This window comes from Ascaphus truei, chromosome 22 (assembly GCF_040206685.1).
Source record: "Ascaphus truei isolate aAscTru1 chromosome 22, aAscTru1.hap1, whole genome shotgun sequence".
Taxonomy (NCBI): domain Eukaryota; kingdom Metazoa; phylum Chordata; class Amphibia; order Anura; family Ascaphidae; genus Ascaphus; species Ascaphus truei.
The window spans coordinates 10591152-10610180 of NC_134504.1; the positions used below are offsets into that span (position 1 = coordinate 10591152).

The 19029-nt window shown below is 47.0% G+C and overlaps 1 protein-coding gene across 1 annotated transcript; it reads right to left on the reverse strand.

Annotated features, from left to right (window-relative positions):
• Positions 1 to 1654: 1654 nt before the first annotated feature.
• On the reverse strand, positions 1655 to 7754 carry LOC142472776 (uncharacterized). Its single transcript, XM_075579949.1, has 2 exons — positions 2568 to 7754; positions 1655 to 1805 (listed from the first exon to the last, which is right to left on the reverse strand). The coding sequence occupies exon 1, from the start codon at positions 6996 to 6998 to the stop codon at positions 3345 to 3347; it is 3654 nt and encodes a 1217-aa protein (XP_075436064.1). The 5' UTR covers positions 6999 to 7754; the 3' UTR covers positions 1655 to 1805; positions 2568 to 3344.
• Between the last annotated feature and the right edge of the window lie 11275 nt (positions 7755 to 19029).

Sequence of the window (19029 nt, forward strand, 5' to 3'; positions counted from 1 at the left end):
TTGCAACCGGAAAACCTCGCTAAATAAACCTCTTTAAATAAAGAAGAAAAAACCCTTTATATGGGGACTTAACACCCCCAAAAAAGCACAAACATACAGTGTCTGCAGCATATAGCAGTTTCTGTATACAGATCTGATGCAAATCTGTGTATATCTCTATACAGATCTGATGCAAATCTGTGTATATCTCAGTATACATGTGCAAATCTGTGTATATCTCAGTATACATGTGCAAATCTGTGTATATCTCAGTATACATGTACAAATCTGTGTATATCTCGGTATACATGTGCAAATCTGTGTATATCTCAGTATACATGTACAAATCTGTGTATATCTCAGTATACATGTACAAATCTGTGTATATCTCGGTATACGTGTGCAAATCTGTGTATTTCTGTATACATGTGCAAACCTGTGTATATCTCGGTATACATGTGCAAATCTGTGTATATCTCGGTATACATGTGCAAATCTGTGTATATCTCAGTATACATGTGCAAATCTGTGTATATCTCAGTATACATGTGCAAATCTGTGTATATCTCAGTATACATGTACAAATCTGTGTATATCTCAGTATACATGTGCAAATCTGTGTATATCTCAGTATACATGTGCAAATCTGTGTATATCTCAGTATACATGTGCAAATCTGTGTATATCTCAGTATATATGTGCAAATCTGTGTATATCTGTATACATGTGCAAATCTGTGTATATCTCAGTATACATGTGCAAATCTGTGTATATCTGTATACATGTGCAAATCTGTGTATATCTCCGTATACATGTACAAATCTGGGTGTATCTCAGTATACATGTGCAAATCTGGGTGTATCTCTGTATACATGTACAAATCTGTGTATATCTCTGTATATATGTGCAAATCTGTGTATATCTCTGTATACATGTGCAAATCTGTGTATATCTCAGTATACATGTGAATCTGTGTATATCTCAGTATACATGTGCAAATCTGTGTATATCTCACTATACATGTGCAAATATGTGTATATCAGTATACATGTGCAAATCTGTGTATATCTCACTATACATGTGCAAATATGTGTATATCAGTATAAATGTCGAAATCTGTGTATATCTCAGTGTACAAACCCATAGATACCCAGCAGCTCTCAGAAAACCCCCAAAATTACCACAATATATATATATGTATATGTGTCAAAAGGAGTGCTACTGGGCGTGGCTAAATGTATATAACAAGAGACAAAGAAGTCCAGAGCAACATCCAATGTGACAAAAATACACAGTGAAATACCTATATACCGTATCTCTTGAAAAAGGGTAATTTAGTGAAACCATTTGGCCAAAGCGTATAAGCCTGCGAGCCACTTCAAGGCATGACCAAATTCGCAGGTCCTAACACTAAATGATAAAAATTCTTATTTACCTCTATAATTAGAGGCAGGATGGTCCTGGCATTGAACCTGTCACAACCAGAAAAGAAAACCTGCTTACCTGGACAGTGGGGAGGGCTGAGCTTTAAACCCTGGTTGTTATATCTCCATATACATGTGCAAATCTGGGTGTATCTCTGTATACATGTGCTATTCTGGACCTAGGCTCACTTGTGGAAGGTGAGAAGATCCATGTAGCTTAACTCGTCCCCTTTGTAAAGCACACCGAGTCCTTCTATTTTCTTCAGCTTTATTGAGTGGGGTTAACAGAAATATAAAAGTACTTGCACGGAGCTATGATAGCAAATGTCTCTTGTCAGGAGAATCAGCCCTGTGAGATGAAGGTGCTTTGTTATGGGGGGAAGGTAAAAAAGGATTTTCTTTCTAAGGCTAAGGCCCCGCTCCCAGAGTCAGCGCTCCCGCACAGCAGACAGGCGGGGCGCTGACATACACAGACCGCGATATGCGGTCTGTAGGGAGCCGGAGCGGGAGGTGGGCGGGAGTGGGAGGCTTGACAGGGAGGAGGGCGTGGCTTGAGCGGAGGGACCCGCTACTCTCCCCCCCCCCTCCCTCCCTCCACGGGCTCGGGCTGGAGCTGCTGATGGTAAGTAAAACACACACACACACACACAGGCAGGCAGGCACTCACGCACTCATACACACACACACACACACACACAGGCAGGCACTCACGCACTCAGACACATACACACACACACACACACACACAGACAGGCACGCACGCACCCAGACACACACACAGGCAGGCACTCACGCACTCATACACACACACACACACAGAGGCAGGCACTCACGCACTCAGACACATACACACACACACACAGACAGGCACGCACGCACCCAGACACACACACAGACAGGCACTCACGCTGCTGTCACTCCACACTCCTCCCCGCTCCCCGAAGCCTCTCCTCCTCCCGAAGCCTCCCCTCCCCATTGGCTCACAGCCACACCACGTGACGCGTCAACGCTAGGGATCACCATTTTCTTGTGTCCCATAGCGGCTGACGCGCCACAGCGTGTAGTAAGCTGTGCAGCCAGGGGGGACCGGCTCCGCAGGATTCCCCTGCTGGTGGGGAACTCGCGTGTGGCCGCCCGCGCCAACGAGCGCAGCGGGACCGAGGCCTAAGGGAACAGTGTCACTGTGTCTGCTGATGAAAAGAAAGCAAACTTCCTTTCCAGGCAGGAACAATCCAAGGGGCATACCAATATGCAGATAAGGGGAGGGGGAGAGGGTTAAACCAACCTCAGCTACGAGTATTGGGGGTTTGCCAGGGCAACCGGCTAGTGGCTTGTGTAAAGGGTGTTAGGTTACAGCTATATGCAATTTACATGGCAGCATAGACTGTTAGGACAGGGGAAAATATGCAACTTTCCCTGGGGGGGGAGAACTGGCAGTCTGAGAGCAGAAAATACACAGAAATAAACAACCCTGTTCCAGGACACTCCCTGTCTGGTATCAGTAGATACCACTATAACTAACATAAATGTGGAACATATAAAATACAATAACAATGTATAAAGTCCATGTTCACATAACAACGTGGTACCGGCCGGTATCACTGGCTCCAAGATTCCTTTGGCAAGGGGTGCCAAGTGGGCGTACCAGTCCAGGATGGCTAGGTGCTCCACAATGTCTTTTAGGAATCCATAGAACGGATGACCAATTCTTACTTGCTGGAATCCGATTTGGACATTAGAAGGAGAAGGATAGTCTCTGTAATAGGCCCGACGAAGGTTTTCAGTTCCTTGTTTGGTGACTCTCACTTTGACCTTGCGAACCATTTAATTTGCACTGGGGATGGTCTTGATGATAAGACCCATAGGCCACTCGTTCCGTGCTACCTGTTTATCTTTCAATAAGACGACATCTCCTTCTTGGATGTCTTGTTTTGCAGATTGTCATTTATGGCACTCCTGGAGTGTAACGAGATACTCACGCCTCCAGCGCTCCCAGAATGTGTTGGCGAGGCACTGCACCTGCCTCCACTGGCGTTTGTACATGTCCTTTGAGTTAAAGTCTCCGGCTGGGACAGGAATGCTTCCTACCTTCTGTGTGAGGAGCATTGCTGGGGTCAGGATACTCGGCGATTCTGGATCTGTAGATACTGGAACCAAAGGCCTTGCGTTGACAATTGCTGACACCTCGGCCATAAATGTCATTAGCACTTCGTGGGAGAGTTGAGCCAAATCAGTCTTTAACATCATGGAATCCAAAATACGTCGAGCTACTCTAATCATGAGTTCCCATGCTCCACCCATGTGAGAAGAATGAGGAGAGTTGAACATCCACGTACATTCTTGGTCACGCAAGTATTTCTGGATGCTGTTGTCTTCACTGTCTTTAGTGTTTATTTGTAATTCCTTGCATGCTCCAACGAAATTGGTTCCGCAGTCGAAACGTATTTGTTTGACTGGTCCTCTGATAGCAAAAAATCTTCTGAGGGCATTTATGAAACTTGATGCGTCCATAGATTCTATGACCTCGATGTGTATGGCCTGTGTACTCATACAGGTGAAAAGTACTGCCCATCGCTTGCTGTTCGCGAGTCCACCCCTTGTTCTTCGTGAGATTACCGCCCATGGTCCAAAGACATCGAGGCCGACACTGGTGAAGGGGGGTTCTGTGCTAAGTCTGTCGGGTGGCAAGTCAACTATTCTTTGATCTTGGCTTTTGCCCCGCAACATGCGGCACTTAACACACCTGTGGAGGACGCTAGTAATGCACCTTTTTGTGCCAATGATCCATATTCCTGCTGCTCTGATAGCTCCTTCTGTGAAATGTCGTCCCTGATGCATGACTTGTTCATGGTAATGACGAACCAACAGGGTGGCGATATGATGTCGGCCGGGGACAATGAGAGGATTGCTTTCCTCCCTGCGCAGTTGGGACTTGCTGAGGCGACCTCCTATTCTCATGAGGCCATTCTCATCGATGAAAGGATCCAACTTCCAAAGGGGGCTATTTTTAGAGATGCCCTTCTTCCCATTGATGTAACTGATCTCCTCTGCGTACGTTTCTTTCTGAACATGTTGGAGTACAGTCCTTTTTGCCTCTGTGATTTCGATGACAGTGTGCAACCTTTTGCAGATATGCCAGCCGTGGCAGCTGGCTGTTTTACCACCAGATGTTTGGTGGAAAGAGGTGGCTATGTGTCTGAGATGAGCCATTGCTCGCAGGAGGGATGTCCACCTTGAGAAGCGATTAAATCGATGTGATCCAAACGTGTTCATGAGCAAAACGGATACTTGAGGTTGTATCTCTGTGTCTTTCTCATGGTCTACAAGTTCAAAGTCGTCAGCTGGGGCTGATGGTGCTCCATCAGGTTGTGTTGGAACCTTTGATCTTGTAAGCCACAACGTGCTCTGTAGATGCGCTGCAGACACTGATCTAGCAGCATGGTCGGCAGGATTCTGGTCTGTAGGCACGTGGTGCCACTGATTTGGTTGTGTCGACCCATCAACTCCTTTCCCTTTGGTTAGGGGGTGTCCGCTGGGTGGATGGAGCGGAAGCAGAGTTGTCCGATTGTTCGTCTTATCGTGGACGATCTCGTTGTCGATCACCTTCAGGAGATTGTTCTCTTCCCTTGGTGAAGTTGACTCATCGTCTTTTGTCGTCTGGACTGCTGAACATCCTAGGTCATTGTCACATTCCCCTGATGTGAAGATGTTTTTGTGGTTCTCAGGGGTATGACCTTGTTTCTCTTCCTTTCTAGGCCTTCCTGTCACTTGGATATGGCCAAGGCATGGTTTGAAGAGGGATGTGTGTCCATGCTTCATTATATCTGTTCTGTGGGCATCAACGTAGTCTGGTTTATGCCCTTTGCCAATGCATACATTGCCCACTATCACCCATCCTAGGTCAAGTCTTTGGGCAAATGGGGCGTTGTGGGGTCCGTTGCGCTGTTCACGGATTTTGTGCACCCTCGGGATGTCCCTGCCGAGCAGTAGCAAAATCTTGGCATCTTGCTCGATCGGCGGGATGCGGTCAGCTATTCCCCTAAGGTGTTGGTGATGACGTGCCACATCTGGTGTGGGGATCTCATTCCTGTTTGCTGCCATGTGATTGCACTCTATGAGTGTAGGGAGAGGTATCTTCACTCTGCCATCCACAGAATGTATGGTATAGCCATTTGCTCTCCTCGTTGTCTCAGTCAGTCCTGCGCAGGTTCTGAGTGTGTAAGGAGAGACGCTATCTTGTATGTTGAATAGGTCAAAGAATTCTGACCTGACCAAGGATCGATGGCTTTGGTCGTCGATGATTGCATACATTCTAATAGCCCTCTCAGGTTGTCCGTTGGGGTATACTGCGACAAGGCATGTTTTGGAGCAGAAGCTTTGGTCACATCCTCCTCCGCAAACCTTGGTGCTCTGGGATGTGACGGATATTGACTTCACTTCTTCTTCCTCTACATCATGCTTTGCCACGGAGGAAGGGTTGTTGAGTTGGTCAAGTGTCAACGCCTCTGTATGTAGAGATGTCACATGCTTGTCACTGTTGCACACTGTACATTTGATGGCTTCTTTGCAGTCTTTGGATAGATGAGTTACGGAAGCGCAGCACCTGAAGCAAACTCCAAACTCTCTGAGTAAGTTCTTGCGTTCCTCTATGGGCTTCATCCTAAACCCAAAACACTTGTTAAGTGGGTGTGGCTTTCTGTGTATGGGGCACTCCCTGTTTGGGTCCCCTGTTTCCCTGCTTGGAGTAGTAGAATGATTGGGACGTGTGGATGTTTTAGGAGACACGTCATTCTTATGGACCGAGATAGGCGTTCTGGTGCTACCATATCTTGTCACCGGTCCTTCATTCTTTATGTTGCTTGCACTGGGTGTGGTTGGTGTACCTAGGAAGAAGCTGGGATCGTTTTTTGTTCTGGCTGCTTCGCGAAGAAAACTCAAGAAGAATGAGAAGGGGGGGAAGGCGACTTGCTTCTCCCTTTTGTACTTTGAACCTTGCGAAGTCCATCTTTCTTGGAGGTTGTAAGGTAGCTTCTCCAAGATGGGTCTCAAAAAACGAGCGGAGTCTAAGAAGTTGAGATCTGATTGAGATTGGTCTGCTCTCAAAGACTCCAAGTGCTGCAGCAGATCTCCGAGCTCCCATAACTTTATATAGTTTTGGGCAGTAATTCTGGGGAAGTTGTCAACCCTCTTGAAGAGTGCATCTTGGACTACTTCGGGGCTTCCATAGTACTCCTCTAGCCTTTCCCATACTAAGTCGAGACCTCTTCGGGGGTGGTTTATGGTTGCTGCCCTGAGTCTCTTTGCATGCTCTGCAGATTCCTTTCCCAACCATTTGGTTAGCAGGATGAGTTCTTCCCTCTCAGAGAAGCCCAGTCTCTGGATTACGTCCTTGAATCCGAACTTCCACGCTCTATAATTCTCAGGACAGTCGTCGAAGTTGGTAAGACTTTCCCATATCAGGTACTTGCCCATGTCTGTTAGGTATGATGTATCGGTGTGTTGGTCGCGTTCTGTTATGGTTGCCGGCAGGGGCCTCACGGTCGCCTCTTCCTTGATGTGGGCGTGCGATGACTGCCGGTTAGCGAGTTCTGCCATACTGCAGGTGTATGTAGGCCTTTAGCCAGTGCGTGCGGCGTGCGGTCTGTTTACCTGCGTCAGCGATGGACGACTGTCTCAGGTGGCGCCGGTCGGTGTCCAGCAGCGGTCAGTGTAGCGGTAGCTGTACTTACAGGTGTCCGTGGCTCTGACCCGTGTCCTGGCGGATGTCCGGTGGCGTAGCCTTTTGTCGTGGAGACGTGGCGCAGGGGCAGGTGTGATGGCTGTACCTCACTGTGTGGCTGTGCAGAGTGTGGACTCAGGCAGTATAGGGGAGTGATAGCGCTGGGTATAATGCACTGATCTGTGTGGCAGCGCTGCAGCTTCTGTGTAGCTGTTTTAAAGCTGCTGCTCTGTATACTGTAGCTGTTTAAAGCTGGAGTGCAGAATCTGATCTTCCAGAAAGGCTGCAGTTTTGCAGCTTGCTTTGCAGCAGTATGGCTGTAGAAGCTGGAGCTTTTCTGTGCTGGATCCCTAAGCACAAGCATTAATTTTTTTTACTATTCTGGACCCAGGCTCACGTGTGGAAGGTGAGAAGATCCATGCAGCTGAACTCGTCCCCTTTTTAAAGCACACCGAGTCCTTCTATTTTCTGTGGGGTTAACAGAAATATAAAAGTACTTGCACAGAGCTATGATAGCAAATGTCTCTTGTCAGGAGAATCAGCCCTGTGAGATGGAGGTGCTTTGTTATGGAGGGGAAGGTAAAAAAACAAAAAGGGAACCGTGTCACACTGTGTCTGCTGCTGATAAGAGAAAGCTCACTTCCTTTCCAGGCAGGAACAAGCAAACGGGGCATACCAATATGCAGAAAAGGGGAGGGGGAGAGTTCTAAACCAACCTCCGCTATGAGTATGCGGGGGTTGCCAGGGCAACCGGCTAGTGGCTTGTGTAAAGGGTGTTAGGTTACAGCTATGTGCAATTTACATGGCAGCATAGACTGTTAGGACAGGGGAAATATGCAATGTTCCCTGGGGAGAGCTGGCAGTCTGAGAGCAGAAAATACACAGAAATAAACAACCCTTTTCCAGGACATGTGCAAATCTGTGTATATCTCAGTATACATGTGCAAATCTGTGTATATCTCAGTATACATGTGCAAATCTGTGCAAATCTGGGTATACATGTGCAAATCCGTGCAAATATGGGTATACATGTGCAAATCTGTGCAAATATGGGTATACATGTGCAAATCTGTGCAAATATGGGTATACATGTGCAAATCTGCAAATCTGGGTATACATGTGCAAATCTGTGTATATCTCCGTATACATGTGCAAATCTGGGTATACAGGTGCAAATCTGGGTATATCCCAGTATACATGTGCAATTCTGGGTATATCTCTGTATACATGTGCAATTCTGGGTGTATCTCGGTATACATGTGCAAATCTGTGTATATCTCAGTATACATGTGCAAATCTGTGTATATCTGTATACATGTGCAAATCTGTGTATATCTCAGTATACATGTGCAAATCTGTGTATATCTTGGTATACATGTGCAAATCTGTGTATACATTTACAAATCTGTGTATATCCCAGTATACATGTGCAAATCTGTGTATATCTCGGTATACATGTGCAAATCTATGTATATCTGTATACATGTGCAAATCTGTGTATTTCTCAGTATACATGTGCAAATCTGTGTATATCTGTATACATGTGCAAATCTGTGTATACATGTGCAAATCTGTGTATATTTCAGTATACATGTGCAAATCTGTGTATATCTCTGTATACATGTGCAAATCTGTGTATATCTGTATACATGTGCAAATCTGTGTATACATGTGCAAATCTGTGTATATTTCAGTATACATGTGCAAATCTGTGTATATCTCTGTATACGTGTGCAATTCTGGGTGTATCTCGGTATACATGTGCAAATCTGTGTATTTCTGTATACGTGTGCAAATCTGTGTATATCTCTGTATACGTGTGCAATTCTGGGTGTATCTCGGTATACATGTGCAAATCTGTGTATATCTCAGTATACATGTGCAAATCTGTGTATATCTCTGTATACGTGTGCAATTCTGGGTGTATCTCGGTATACATGTGCAAATCTGTGTATATCTCTGTATACATGTGCAAATCGATCTGCAGCTTAGTTAATTAGTTTGCAATAAAGGTAATAAAAAATTTTTATGAAGCTGTTGGATTGCATCTTTATTGGAGCTGCGTGGTTCTGGGCCTGTGGTTTTAGAAGCCACGAGAAAGCTGATTGTATTGTATTGTACACTTCAGGTGGAGATCTTTTGATGCCCGCAGAGACTATTTACATAGAGCTGCCAGAGGGAGAAACAGGTAACATTATACAGCTATTCCCATATCCTTATCATTCTAGGCCGCAGTTTTATAATAATGTGTTTTCTTGTATAGCACTGACAGTTTGCCTAGCGCTGTATACAGACATTTTGGAAGTCCCTGCCCCGCAGAGCTTACAATCTATAATTTTGGTGTCTGAGGCACAGGGGGACAAAGTGAGTTGCCCTAGGTCACAAGGAGCCGACACCGGGAATTGAACCGGGTCACCCCTGTTCTTATCAGTGTTTCACTCACTGATCCGCCCCATCAGCTCAGTTTTTGCCTTGTATCTCATTTGTCCTGGCAGTGAAGGGGTTAACCTGCATATAGTATCTGTGATATGATAGGGTTAATGGCCTGAACTGTTCTATTGTCAGGTGGCACTTTATCTAATCCGGATATGCAACCGTGCTCACGTAATATATTATAGGCTCAGCCGAATTAAACGGATGTCGGTCATTTAGGGGCTTTAGGGGCCTGCGATGAGTCCGTTTGAGAACTTAAATATTTTGGGACCTTTTTTTTAAATTCCATTAGCACGTGACCTTTTTAAAAAAAATATATTATCTAAATTAATTCCTACCAGCTAGGCCAGGGGGTGGCCAACTCCCGTCCTCAAGGGCCACCAGCGGGTCAGGTTTTCCGGATATCCCTGCTTCAGCACAGGTGGCTCAATCAGCACACTGAGCCACTGATTGAGCCACCTGTGCTGAAGCTGGGACTGATTGAGCCACCTGTGCTGAAGCTGGGACTGATCGAGCCACCTGTGCTGAAGCAGGGATATCCCCAACACCTGGCCTGCTGGTGGCCCTTGAGGACTGGAGTTGGCCACTCCTGATCTAGACTGTGGCTACGCTTTAAGGCTTCCCATAGCCTATGTTTCTGAAAGGCCAAGCGGTGCGTTACAACTTTCGCATCGCTTAGTAGATCTGCGTTGTCGCGTTTCATTACATCTATCGGAAGAACTATCGTCTTTATTGATCTCGATGACCGTTTCCCGGGAAACTGACGAATGTATTTGATTTCCGCCTGAGATGGCCGTAGGGGGCGGAAATGTTCGTTTTTCATTGAATACGATATTTTCCCCCTTTCTGACTTATTTGACTATTCTGGATTTAAAAACGGCAATCCGAGCTCTTTCTTATTTAAAAAAAAAAAAATGTTTGTAGCCATAATTGAAGCAGGGGGTCCCCGGAGGTGAACCCCGTTAATTTCAGCTCCGGGGACCCCCTGCTTCCGGAGATACTTACCTCCCTAGATGGTGCCGGTAGCTGCTCTGCTCGGCTAGCAGCGTTCACGTTATGGTGGCATTTCAACGCTCCCACGCCCTGCGGGCCAATAGGAAGCTGTGACGTCATCAGGTGTGGCTTCCTATTGGCTCATGTGATGCGGGAGCTTTAAACTTTAAAGTCCTGGTAGCCAAGCAGAGTGGCTGCCGGCGCCCCCTTTTGAAGTCTGTATCTCTGGAAGCAGGGGGTCCCCGTAGCTGAAATAAATGGGGTTCAACTCCGGAGACCCCCTGCTTCAATCATGGGAGAAAAAAATAAAACCATTTTTTTTTTTTAATTAATTTATTTTTTTTAAAGGTAAAAGATTTTTTTTGATCCTGTAAAGCAGCACTTTTTATTCCAGTTGGAAATGACGTTGATTTGTTTTCTCACGGCGGTTAGTTGCGGCGGACGAGCGGGAGCTGGAATACTGCACTGTACTCCTCGCAGAAGGCAGAGGCGGTAAGGCGTTGAAGTGGTGATTTAAATATGTCAACGTGGACGTGTGTTAATGTGTCAGTGTGCGCAGCAATAGTCATATGTGTCGAGTTGTATGGGGTGGTAATAGGGAGGAGTTATAGGGAGCCGTTAGGGGAGGAGTTATAGGGAGCAGTTAGGGGAGGAGTTATAGGAGCAGTTAGGGGAGGAGTTATAGGGAGCAGTTAGGGGAGGAGTTATATGAGCAGTTAGGGGAGGAGATATAGGGAACGATATAGGAGCATTTGGGAGGAGTTATGGGAGTAGTTAGGGGAGGGGTTATATGGAGCAGTTGGGGGAGGGGTTATATGGAGCAGTTGGGGGAGGGGTTATATGGAGCAGTTGGGAGGAGTTATGGGAGTAGTTAGGGGAGGGGTTATATGGAGCAGTTGGGGGAGTGGTTATATGGAGCAGTTGGGGGAGGGGTTATATGGAGCAGTTGGGAGGAGTTATGGGAGTAGTTAGGGGAGGGGTTATATGGAGCAGTTGGGGAGGGGTTATATGGAGCAGTTGGGAGGAGTTATGGGAGTAGTTAGGGGAGGAGTTATATGGAGCAGTTAGGGGAGAAATTATATGGAGCGGTTGGGGGAGGAGTTATATGGAGCAGTTATTTCATCCATTATGAGGCTATGTCGGTATATTAAAGCAGGGGTGCGCAATCTTTTTCCCCTGCGCCCCCCTCTTACCTTGGCACCGGTGTTCTGACGTCACATTGTCATGGCAACGCGGCGTCATGATGCCGTGTTGCCATGGCGACGCATCTCAAGAAGCCGTCTGAGCCAAGGTAAGTGAAGTTGACGGAGGCACCTTCCCCCTCCCCCCCCCCCACCCCCGGAGAATCTCTCTCCCCCCTGGGGGGCACACCCCCCCCCCCCAGTTTGCACACCCCTGTATTAAAGGATACTACGACCTGCAGCATATCTTCATGGAAAATTCCGAAATCCGCTATAAAGTGGCTCGGGACGCTGCTTTTGGGGTGAAGCCTCACTTTGCCAGCCCATAAAAAGAACATAGTAAAAAATGTCCGGACCGTTAACCAATGTGTTTGTATCTTATCCGCTATCAGCGATCATACAGAGCGAGGATCCCGTGGAATATACAGAGATCTTGTTCAAGAGAAACAATGCAGGTAAATGGACCGTTTTGCTGTTGCTCTGTAGGAGTTGAATTACCACCCCACAATACAGAACATATATTCTGAAACAATGTATCGATCCCTTTACTTTGCCGAATTCAAGTAGGAAGCCACTCTAACGGGAGACCAGGTTATTTACACATTTTTACCAGGATCGTTCATTAAGCAAAACGAGGTAATGAAATAAATTGTAATTTATTCGGCATAAATTCGCTTACACAGAATGGAACACAAAATACACTTACTTTGGGGCTGGGGTTGAAAACTATACTTTCCTACTTGCAGGGAACCCTATGGGGGAGTTTTACCCTGACCGGGACTTAGCCCGGAATCTCCTGGAGCCCAAAGCGGCATAAAATTCCATACGCCACAGCTATGTTCTCTTCTGAGAACTTGGTCCTTCCTGACCGCGAGTGAGTCCAAACCTCCTGGAACCCAAACCGCCATAAAATTCCAGTCGCGACAGCTACGTTCCTTTCTGAGAACTTGGTCCCAAAAATCTGGACTTAGACTCAGGCGGGCGGCTTTTCAGGCTCAAAATCGATACCGGTTGCTCTGCTATTCACACAGAAGCAACTTTGAAAAGCCTGCCTCTTACTACAGGGAACTCCGAATTTGATTGGCTCATCAATGCTTACAGCATTTTCAGTTTCATTCATAAAAAGCATATTACATTACATTAAAGTATCTTTTAATACACTTCTGTGTCTAGGGGAACCGACAACTCTGGACCCCAACCTCCTAGGCACATTCTGTCAACGGTTCCTCCGCAACCCCGTCTCCGCGCCCCGCCCTTGAAACTCAAGCCCTAGCAATCCCTGCTTGATTGAATGCCCGGAAAGGGAAAAACACAAAAAATGCTTTTATTACATACAGTACATTGGAATGGTACATTGTTACTGGGCCCAAGAGCTAACACTCTGGGACACTTATACACGGAACAGGGGTAACCGAAACAGGCTTAACCTCTATTAAAGAGCCTGGTTACCCCCTCCCATCACAGCCACCATAAGTAACTGCCATTAAACAGGGTTTGAAAGCCGCAGGTTCCTTCAGATATTTACTGGCAAAGTTACATGTGCTACTTCCTGGTTTTAAAGGGGATTTAAATGGCCGGCCAATAGGAAGCCAGAACCGATGATGTTGAAAGCTTCCTATTGGCCCATTTCTAATCATGCTACCCCGAGCAACGGTTGTCGGGACAAATGTGGTAAGGAATGATTACATTGCGACTGTCGTCATACGTGCACGCCTACCGTGTTGTAGGGCGGTGAGGTTAACCCCCGCTGTGCCAGGTAGCCTTGCAACGCAATGCAAAAATAGCATGAAAATGTTCCCGTATTGGGAGAGATTTCGCAGCACAGATACCTGTCCTTAGGTGGGTTACTGGGGTAAAGCTCCAGGTCCGATCATTTTGTGCTAATGTACAGTACAAAGAAAATGTTCAGTTATCTGCAAGCCGCAGGAAAGACCACATTCTGTATAGTGATACTCTATACCACTATACACGTGCACATAGGGTTGCCAGGTGTCCAGTATTGACCCGGACTGTCCTGTATTTCGGCAATCTGTCCAGTAAAAAAGTAGAGGTAATACTGGACATGTATGTGTATACCGGTATTACCTCTCTGGGCGTGTATGTGTATACAGGTATTACCTCTCTGGGCGTGTATGTGTATACCGGTATTACCTCTCTGGGCGTGTATGTGTATACCGGTATTACCTCTCTGGGCGTGTATGTGTATACCGGTATTACCTCTCTGGGTGTGTATGTGTATACCGGTATTACCTCTCTGGGCGTGTATGTGTATACCGGTATTACCTCTCTGGGCGTGTATGCGTATACCGGTATTACCTCTCTGGGGGTGTATACCGGTATTACCTCTCTGGGCGTGTATACCGGTATTACCTCTCTGGGCGTGTATACCGGTATTACCTCTCTGGGCGTGTATGTGTATACCGGTATTACCTCTCTGGGCGTGTACGTGTATACCGGTATTACCTCTCTGGGCGTATATGTGTATACCGGTATTACCTCTCTGGGCGTGTATGCGTATACCGGTATTACCTCTCTGGGCGTGTATGCGTATACCGGTATTACCTCTCTGGGGGTGTATGTGTATACCGGTATTACCTCCCTGGGCGTGTATGTGTATACCGGTATTACCTCTCTGGATATAGTGACCTGATTGGCTTGGGGGCCCGTAAGATTTCCCCGAGCCGGGAGAGAGCAGGGTTGCTGCAGGGGGCTGGGCAGCTTCCTCCATCCTGATTTGCTGCATTACCTTGCAGCAGCCAGCCAATCAGGAGGTGGTGTCAGGAGCCTGAGGGTGGGGCCAATGAGAGGAGGAAACCACATGGAGTGGAGAGCAGAGAGGTGTGTGTGTGTGACTCGATCACGTTGCACATTTCACGATTGTGTCCAGTATTTTTGGAGAAGCCGCCTGGCACCCATCCAAAACTCAAATGATAACTTAATAGCTTATTGAATCCGGGCCACTGTCCTGAGTCATAATAGATAAGATATTTCTGCATCCCGGAGGCTGGAGTTACAGTACCGAACAACTAAATGTTTTTGTTTACCGGGTAAATTGAAAAATGTTTCCTTTTGTCTCGACAGATGCACTGTCCTGCAGCAATGAGGTAAGTCAAATCTCATTCATGTTAATTAGAGTGTAAGCTCCTCGGATCAGGGTCTCCTCTTCCATAATGTTACTTTTATGTCTGAAGCACTTATTCCCATGATCTGTTATTTATATTATCTGTTATTTATATGATTGCCACATGTATTACTACTGTGAAGCGCTATGTACATTAATGGCGCTATATAAATAAAGACATACAATACAATACAATATGCAATCACTGGCAGGGAAGGGATTAATAACCATTTAGTCCGCACACAGACCATATGAATATTCTAAACCAGGGATCTTCAAACTTGTTCGCCAAAGGGGCCGGGGGAGAAGGGCCACAAGCTTATTGTAATGTCATTTTAGATACATTTAAAGATTTCAAAATGATATTTCACTGTTTTGCCAGCATTTATATGACCTGTACGATTTTATATATATATAACCCTGGCTGTGCTCATAGCTGTGACCATGCAGCAAGCTTAAGCCTATAGGGAACCATGTTAAAAATGGTTTTTGAGGCAAAAAGTGACACTGTGTGCTCATTTGCATGTAATTTCCCAGAATCCCTTGCTGCAGTGGAAGTGCTCTATGCTGGGTGATAATGGTGAAAGGTGGGGTTGCAGACCTGCTTAAGAGATGCAGATGAGCATACAGTTGTATTTGAATATATATATATACTAGCTGATATACCCGGCGTTGCCCGTGATTTACCCCCCTTCACAGCTGGCTGGCCCCCATGTTCACAACTCCGTTCCCCTTCACAGCTCCGCCCCCCCCTCTTCACAGCTCCGTCCCTCCCCCCTCCTTCACATCTGCGGTCTCCCCTCCCTGCACCCCACATCACTCTCCACCCCTCCTGGCCCCCACATCAGTGTCCCCCGCCTTGCACATCACATCACTCTCCGCCCCTTGCACCTCACATGACTCTCCCCCCCCGTGCACCTCACATTACTGCCCCCCCCCTGCATCACCCCCGGCCCCCACCACATCACCCCCCGGCCCCCACCACATCACCCCCCGGCCCCCACCACAGACTGTCACACACACACAGTGTCACACACACACACAGGAGTAAGAGGCAGTGTAACACACACAGTGTCCCCCTCCCACACACACACACACACACACACACACAGTGACACACACACACACACACAGTGACACACACACACACACGTCACCTCTCCTTCCGTCCGCTGCCATCTTACTCCGCGAGGGAGGAAGGGGGTCCTTCCGGGCGTCGCCATTTTAGGGGAGGTGAGTGGAGCACCGGGGGGGAGGTGAGTGGAGCACCGGGGGGGGAGGTGAGCGGAGCACCGGGGGGGAAAGCTGAGCGGAGCTCCGGGGGGGAAAGCTGAGCGGAGCACCGGGGGGGAGGTGACACGGGGAGAGGAGAGCGTGGGGGCGCGCGGCACGTGCTTGAGAGCCGTGGGCGGTGTCCTGGGCGCTCGCTCCGCTCCCCCGCTGACTGTAGCGGCGCCGGGGGGGGGGTGAAAGCGCGGGAAACAGGGAGACACGGGGAGAGGAGGTGCGCGCGGGTCACGATGACTTGGAGAGTGTGTGTGTGTGTGTGTTACACTGTGTGTGTTACACTGCCTCTTACGTGTGTGTGTGTGTCGTCACTCCGCCTCAGGCCAATGAGAGGTGTGCGGGGGCGGGCGGGCGGCCCAAGGGACCAATGAGATTTCCCCTAGGGACACAGGAAGATGCAGACAGGCATACAGTGCTTTCACTAATATAGTATAAGATATGCAATTCAAAAGGTGGGATGGGCAAGCTTGGAAACAGGGTCACCAACCTCCAAATTGTTTGACCAATTGAAATTTCCAAACACACACAGACACTGTAGGGTGGGTGGTTCTAGGCTTCAAATACTTTGACCATTGGATTGAACTTAAAGTGTCAGCTTGGATGTAGCAATGGGACTTTTTGTCTTTAGTTCTATACATGATCCCAATCCTAGTAGCAGTTCTTTTGACACAAATATATATGATGTGGTGGCTTTGGGGTTCTCAGCTTGCAGGGGCTATGTGTTTTTGTCAATTTCAAAATCGACAATGCGGTATCTAGACCCTTGGGTCTTTCACAAGTTTGTGTGTTACACAGTTCCGGTCCTTGCTCAATAGTTCCTCTTGGCTTTCCGGTGTATGCTTCTGCAATCCCTTCTTTGGCCCAGGGGTGCTTTTAAGCCTTTTTCGTATCTTGGTTTAGGAGAGGCGTCTCTTGAAGGAGTATCACCTGTGCTTTGTAGCGTTTGACATGGGAAGGACCTCCTTCCGTTTTGCTGGTGAATGTAAGCCTCCCACAATCCAAGAGACGACCTAGAGGCTATCGATCTGGGGTTCTGCAGCCTCTATGCTAGTGACATTTTGCAGTTGTGCATTTGACCGATCCCTTCTAGAGTAAAAGTCTTCTTTGTTCAGGGTTCGAGGTACACACTCCCAGCGAGAGACTTCCTCGAAGGGGTTGGCCCCGTAGGGCAGAGTACAAGAGTTTTGATCTTGCAATATTCCAATGTAACATCCAACTTCCACCCTAACAGGCGGTGATTGAGTGCCACTCGTCTTGTGGCTTTTAACACCCGTTGGCCCTTCATTGACATCCGGGGACCCAGTATATCTATAGTGTCGTCATGTTTAGTTCTGGGTATCTTCTTTCAATCAAAAAACAGGGGTGCACAATGCTACTTCCAAATGACAAAACATATAGAGTAATAAGTATAAAGTTTAAATACTTCAATAATAATAATAATAAGAATATTTACTTGGTTATTTAGTTAAACCCTTTGGCCAAAGCGTCATAAGCCTGCATACCACGTCAAGGTATTACCAAATTAGTGCAGGTCCTAACACAAAACTGTGAACCCTTCTTTTACCTCTGTATGAGGGGAAGCAACCACAGTGAGTCCTGTCCATTCAGCAAAATGCCAGAACCTCCCAAGTTAAAAAGGTGGGGGAGGGTGTGAGCTCTGGGGGGAGGGGCCACTTACTTCCAAACGACTGTTACCAGTCAGGAACCAAATTAACACACTCATTCCCAGCACGCTCGTATCTTCTATCAATGCTTTAAAGTGTTCGTTCCTTTTCTGGAGAGTCAAATAGCAGCGGTTTAGCGCCTTCAACCACCCTCAATTCGGCTTGGTATAGGAGTGCCAATTGTGTACCTTTTTTGGTAAAGCTCCTTGCACAGTGGGGAGGATTCTCTCCTTTTTAGGGCTACTTGGGTGGAGAAGTCTTGGAAAAGCAGCAGTTTGCTGCCTTCGTAGGGCAGATCTGAGCTATTCCTGTAGGCTCGGAGGACTATCGCTCTATCTGCCAAGTTTAGGACGACTGCTCGTTCTTCTTTTGGGCTGTGACTGCTCATAGTTTTGCTGAGATCTTGGGCTCCCTTCAGGTCCCACCCCGTGCACCCCCTATTTTCAGATCATCTGGTGGGTTTGGTATTTTTCATGCCTGGGCCCGCCATTTTGAGAGTGGGTGGGTGAGATCTTCACCTTTAATTGATTGGTACGCACGTTATTTATGCGGCTTCTGTTCTCTAGGTCTTCCAGCTTCTCTTGCTTAGTTGTTACGGTTTTTGTTTGTGTTTCAACTTTAGATTGGCGTTTCTGGATTTCTGTTTCACACGCTCGCGTTCCGATCTCTACTTCTTCTAGTCTTTGGCCATGGGAGTTGATTTGAGTTAATGTTTCCAGTATGATGTTTTTGATGTCACAGAGATTTTTTTTCCCCCTCGAATAGAGGGGTGATTAGCTTCAGCACTTCTCTAGCTGGGGCCTCTGCGGGGGAGCCCTCCTGCTCTTTTGTTTCGGCAGTTGTGCCACTATGGCTCATCTTCAGATAAATCTGGGAATTATGCAGCCGAGGTGTTGGTTTTCTTCTGTTCCCTGGTCTTTTTGTTTTATTTTTCCTAGTGTTCCTTGATTTGTCAGTGATCTTAGACATGTCGTTGGATTATGGTTGGGTTGCCTTTGGCCACCCTTGTTTACAAGTCTGTCACTGTTGGGTATTTTAGGGTGAGATAGAATGTGAGAGACTACAAGTCTTCTCTTAGGTTTGATTGCTGTCTGCTTTGGCTTTTGCTATAAATGCTGTTGGTGTGTCATCTTTGTCCATGTATTTTGTTTGATTCGTAGGTTGTGCTCGTGGAGCTGGTTATAGTCCCTATGGGGTTTCTTAGGTGATAGAATTTGGGTGGGAGAGA